The sequence below is a fragment of the Colossoma macropomum genome, unplaced genomic scaffold, assembly GCF_904425465.1.
Source record: "Colossoma macropomum unplaced genomic scaffold, Colossoma_macropomum, whole genome shotgun sequence".
In the NCBI taxonomy this organism is placed as follows: domain Eukaryota; kingdom Metazoa; phylum Chordata; class Actinopteri; order Characiformes; family Serrasalmidae; genus Colossoma; species Colossoma macropomum.
This window is the reverse complement of record NW_023494795.1, coordinates 27,487,941-27,493,940: the sequence shown is the minus strand read 5'-3', so window position 1 is coordinate 27,493,940 and position 6,000 is coordinate 27,487,941. Positions and strand designations below refer to the sequence as shown.

General features: G+C 42.1%; 1 protein-coding gene across 2 annotated transcripts in view; it reads left to right on the top strand.

Annotated features, from left to right (window-relative positions):
* Positions 1 to 385: 385 nt before the first annotated feature.
* Positions 386 to 6,000, top strand: part of fam184a (family with sequence similarity 184 member A) — a 128,911-nt gene continuing 123,296 nt past the window's right edge. For both annotated transcript variants that reach the window (XM_036582090.1, XM_036582091.1), the window contains exon 1: positions 386 to 813. In XM_036582090.1, coding sequence (XP_036437983.1) covers positions 496 to 813 — 318 coding nt within the window. In that variant the 5' untranslated portion in view covers positions 386 to 495. The remainder of the gene's footprint in view (positions 814 to 6,000) is intronic.

Sequence of the window (6,000 nt, the reverse complement as noted above, 5' to 3'; positions counted from 1 at the left end):
CTTTTCTGGTTCCTTTTCGACTGTGCCTTTGAAAGTTATTTGTGAAAAATGTCTGCGTGATGAAAAAAGCACTTTATAGTCAGATTAATGCAGCTTTTTAGTTGAAAGTCTGTCTTTTGGATTTAAAGGTCACTGAGTCCCTTGTCTGCTAGGCAGCTGCGTGTCTTCATGTGAACAAACTCAGGACAAATGTCCTGAGTCAGCAATAGGATTTACTTAACCTTTGATATGACATTTGTTCCATGCTGATTCTCCTCAACCTTTTACTCTGTAAAAAAAAAAACATGTAGCCCTCAGTTGGACCCTGGTAACATAAAGGTCTTTCTAGCAGAGACAGTCTCTGGACACTTGTTTATCCGATTTTCTCTTCTTCTCAACCAGGTGATCTATGCACTCAACACAAAGAACGACGAGCATGAGGCGGCCATCCAGACGCTGAAGGAGGCGCACGAGGAGGAGGTGCAGCAGATCCTGTCGGAGACGCGGGAGAAGATCATGCAGTACAAGAGCAAGATCAGTGACGAGATGGACCTGAAGAGGCGCATCCAGTCTCTGGAGGAGTCCCTGGAGCTGCACGAGCGGATGAAGCGGCAGGCGCTGGCTGAGTTTGAGTCGTACAGGCAACGCGTAGAGGACATGCAGCTGTGCACAGAGGCGCAGCACACACAGCGGGTGGTAACCATGTCCCGCGAGGTGGAGGAGATGCGCCGATCTTTCGAAGAGAAACTCCGTTCCTTTGGACAGGTGCAGGCCCAGTTTGAGCAGGAGAAGAGGCAAGCCCTGGAGGAGCTCCGCACCGCACACCGGCAAGAGGTAACAGCATGGCCAGTCAGCTACAAAAGTGGTTCCCAAACTGATCCTCGGGGCCCCCCAGACGGTCGGCATTTTTGCTCCAACCCAACTCAACATATGACGAAGGAAAAATGTGGACTGTCTGGGTGGCCCTAAGAACCATGTTGGGAACCTCTGAGCTACAGCATGTGAAGCCAGTTGTGTAGCTTAGCAAGTATGTTTAGCAGCTTTTTAATGGTATAATTGACTCTGCACCAATCCCAGTAAAGTGGTACCAAAGAGAATAGGTTTGGACAGCCACTGCAAAACCAATTAGAAACCAGAGGGTTCCTGTGTGCAAGAAGGTGAGACAGCTTGTATTTTTATTAGCGCTGTCCTAGTTCATGTTATATAGTACCGTGGAAAACTCTTAGGTAGACATAAAAGAGATTAAGTGTCTTTGCCCATAAAAACCACTATGTAACCTAGAATTAGGCCACTTGAAAAAGATGTTGTTCCTTGACTGGTTTATTTCATGCAAACCAGAGCAAGACACTAACATTCCCGCATGTGAACATAAACTAACTTTTATGTTCATAAAGTATCATTCTTATAAATACCACATTTATCGTACAGCTCCATTTCGAAAGAAGTTGGGCGCTGTGAAAAATGTAAATAAAAACAAAATGCAATGATGTGCAAATCATTGAAACCCTATATTTCATTGAAAATGCTTTAAAGACAACATATCAAATGTTGAAACAGAGGAATTTTATTGTTTTTTGAAAAATATATGCCCATTTTGAATTTTGAATCCACTATATGGCCAAAAGTACATGGACACCTGGCCATCACACCTATATGAGCTTGTAGGATATCCTATTCCAAAACCATCAGCGTTAATGTGGAGTTGCCTATGCCCTCCTTTGCGGCTATAACAGCCTCCATTCTTCTGGGAAGGCTTTGCATGAGATTTTCGAATTTGTGCCCATTCAATTAAATACACAATTTCTGAGGTCAGGTATCGCTGTGAGACAAGTAGGCCTGTCTCACAGTCGCCATTCCAGTTCAAGGTGTTGAGTGAGGTTGAGGTCAGGACTCTTTGCAGGCCTCTGGGGTTTTTACCACACCAAATTCATCAAGCCATATCTTTATGAAGGTTGCTTTGTGCACAGAGGCACAGTAATGTGGGAACAGGAAAGGATCTTCCCCAAACTGTTGCCATGAAGTTGGAAACATATACTTGTCTAAAATGACTAATGCTGTTGCATTAACATTACCCTTTGCTGGAACTAAGGGGTCCAAACCCTGAAAAACAGCCCCAGGTCATTATCTTTCCTCCACCAATCCTTACCTTTGGCTCTATGCATTCTGGTAGGTAGTGTTCTTCTGGCATCTGCCAAGCCCAGATTCATCCATCAGACTGCCAGATAGTGAAGCGAGAATTATCACTCCAGAGAACACATTTCCACTGCTGAGTCTGGTGGCAGCGTGCTTTACACCACCCCAGCCAACGCTTGGCATCTTAGGCTTGTGTGCAGCTGCTTGGCTATGGAAACTCATTTCATTAAGCTACCGACGCACAGTTTTTGTGCTCGTGTTGCTTCCAGAAGCAGTTTGTAATGAGTGATGAGTGATGGGATAGATTTTTACCCTTTACTTGCTTCAGCAGAGTTTGTCTGGTCTGCTGCTTTTTGGCTGAGATGTTGTTCCTAGGCCCTTGAAAATAGACAAGACATTTGAAAATAGTAGCACTTACAGTTTACTAGGGAAGATGTAGCAGGGCAGAAATTTTACAAACTTACTTATGGCACAGTGCCACATTTAGGCCCAATCCTATTTCACACCTTACCCCTACCACTTAGCCCTTACCCCTCTGTTTTGCGCATTCATGTCCAGGGGTAGGGTGTCCCAATTTTTGTTGAGATAGAGGGGTAGGGCTTTTTCAGAGGGTGGAGGTTTTTCAGAGGCACACTTCAAATGGAGTGTAATGAGAAAAAAGAAAAACCAGCAAGATGGCTGCGCGAGCGACCAAACAAATCCACAAATGTAAGCATTTTCTCCGTTAAAAATTATGATAACCGTTGTATTGTCTTAGTTTAATGTCATTTCAATGTATTATGGTTGTTTTCTTCATAACAAGCATAAGAAATCGCTATTAGCATGCTAATGTTTCGCTAGCTAGCTAACGAACTTTCCTGTTCCACCTTAAATAGTCCGGCAGTATTGACGCCTGAAGCACCAGAATGTAACTGCTGCACCATTTAAGGTGGAACGGGAAAATTCGAACAAGAAGATAGCGAATAGCTGACCTCAGCTTTGTATCACCAAAGAATTAGCGGTCGGCGATAATAAGTAATTGTCTTATCCCCCCTCTTTGAAAGCATATGATGCCCTAAATGTAGCTAAAGCCCAGCAGTGAGGTCGCTGAACTTTTCCCTTCTCTGCCGTCATTGAAGACGGGCCAGGTTGCCTGCAGAACACTGCTAGCAGCCTGTTAATGAAGCAGTGTTTTTGTTTTGTTTTTTTTTTTATTTGAGGGTCCCATTTCGTAGGTTAAGGTTTCAACCACTACCCCTTGTAACTCAGTTCCAAGGGGTTAGGTGACACTTGAAACCAGGGGTAGGGGTAAAAAGAAGAAATAGGATTGGGCCTGAAAGTCACTGAACTCTTCAGTGCAGCATCAGACAACACAGCTTCAGGTGTCAGCACATGAGGAAAGCACATCTCAGCTCTGGTGCATCAAGAAAACTGGGCTGTTTCAAATATCCTTAGGTGAAATGGGGTGGATTTAGAATTCCCCAAAAACCACTATAATTATTATTATTTTGCATATTAATGAAAATATTTTTGTTTTTTTCTGTCATTATTATTATTGGTGTTTGTTTAATATAACATGAAGAAAACAGGGAGAAAAATGGGAAAAAATACACTATACACACTGTTTATCTTGGCAAGTATAAATACAGAGAAAAAAAACAAGACTTTTTTTATTTAAAAAAAATGCATTAGTATTTACATTTACAGCATTGAGTAGACGCTCTTATCCAGAGCGAGTTACAAGTGTTTTGTTGTCTACTCAGAGGAAGTATGTTTGCTACCTACAAATAGGTTAGAGAGAAAACTAGTCCTGAGCTCAGATATTGCTAGAAACAAAAGCCCATGTTGATACCTAAAGAAAAGAAACACAGTTAAACACAGCACAGTACAATACATTTCAATAAGTACAGTACAACACAATACAGTAAGTACTTAACTCAGTGCTCACTTTAGTGCTGTATAAAGAGATGTGTGTTCAGTCTGCGTTTGAAGACGGCAAGATACTCTGCTGTTTGCACAGCCAATGGGAGTTCGTTCCACCACCTGGGTGCCAGGACAGAGAAAAGTCTTGATGCTTGTCTTCCATGCATCTTGAAGGATGGCGGATCAAGCCGAGCTGTACTTAAAGCCCAAAGGGCTTGAGGTACAGTTTGAGTTTTGATCACTGCCATTAGGTAGGAAGGGGCTGTCACTTTTTGGCTTTGTAGGCATCAGGGTTTTAAATCTGGTGCATGCAGCTACAGAAAGCCGGTGAAGGGAGCACAGCAGTGGAGTGACGTGATTGAACTTAGGAAGATTGAAGACAAGCCGATCTGCTGCATTCTGAATGAGTTTCAGGGGTTTGGTGGCCTGCATAGGAAGACCAGCCAAGAGCGAGTTGCAGTAGTCAAGCCTTGAGATGACAAGATACTGAACTAGCACCTGGGTGGCCTCTTGAGTGAGAAAGGGTTGAATCCTCCGGATGTAGTACAGGAGAAACCTGCATGACCACGTTAGGTTCGCAATATGACCGATAATTGACTTGCTAGGACTGAGCTTCAGATGGTGAGCTGCCATCCATGAAGAGATGTCAGTCAGACATGCTGAGATGCAACTGCAAGCCTGAGCATCAGAAGGTGGTAAGGAAAGCATAAGTTGAGTGTCATCAGCATAGCAGTGATAGTAGTGATAGAATATTTCTAATTTTCTATTTTACTGTATTTATTTTATTTTGCATTATACAGTTATTTTGTATTTCATTGTTTTTATTGCATTTAACATTTTTAACGTTTGCAACAATTTATTTGCATTTGTCTTTCATTGCGTTGAATAATGGCTGTATAGTCAAAACCATGGCTTCATCATAAGCCATTTCAGAACAAATGCATGAATATCAAGGTACATCCTCCTTTTTGGCAGGAGGCTTAAGAAAGGTTGAGATATACATGGTTAGACGAATGGAACAGTCCTAGTTACAACCTGGGCCAGATTCTCAATGGCCTTATGTCCCTTTCAACCTAGGACTACTCTAGTGACTTTTGATATGGCTCATTCTCAAAAGAAGGATGGAACTTGGGAAGGCTGCATGTCACCTGTTGTACTCTTTGCCAATGACAGTGCTTTTCTATATGCACACAGCCAATAGGATGAAAGTGAGTCCACATGGTACGTCATTACCTTCTGCCTAGTGTGAACAATGGCGAGAACTTACAGAGTGATTCAAAAAGATTAATCTAATTTCAAAGCGCCATATGTTTTACAACCGTGAGGCGCCTAGGAACCAGTTACATACCAATTGAAAGAGGGGGTCATAGAGTTTCTGACTGTCACCGGAAGACGGCTCCCTTCAGTCTGCGAGGAGATGGTGACCCCTTAGCAGAAAGCATTTTGCGTTCTCCACTTCAATAAGAGTGAATCCATCATAACAGTGCAGAGTGATTTTTGGCGGCTGAGAACCTTCAACAGCTCAGAGCATTCGATGTTGGTTCCACAACACTGGATGATCTCCAAAATCGCGTTGAAAGATGTGAGTGCAGTGACACCCGACATGATGAATCGAGTATGGGATGAATTTGATTATAACATTGATGTTGTCCGTACCGCTGGAGGAGGTTCATATTGAGCACTTGTAAAATTACATAATAAACTTTAAGCTCACTTACACCATTTACAATTTACTGCACTGTTCTGTAATGATTTACAAGTGAAATAAATCATTTTGAAATCAGATGAGTCTTTTTGAATCACCGTGTATATTCATCTTACATTACTATTTTTGTCATACATAGTTGCCTGCAAAAGTTTGAGCATTCCTGATAAAATTACATTTTGTTGATTTTGTCAAAAATGACATGTTTTGTCCAAGTGAAAATAAGTTAACACATCTTCTACAGTGAACACACTTCTGCATATTTTAATGCACAATTACTG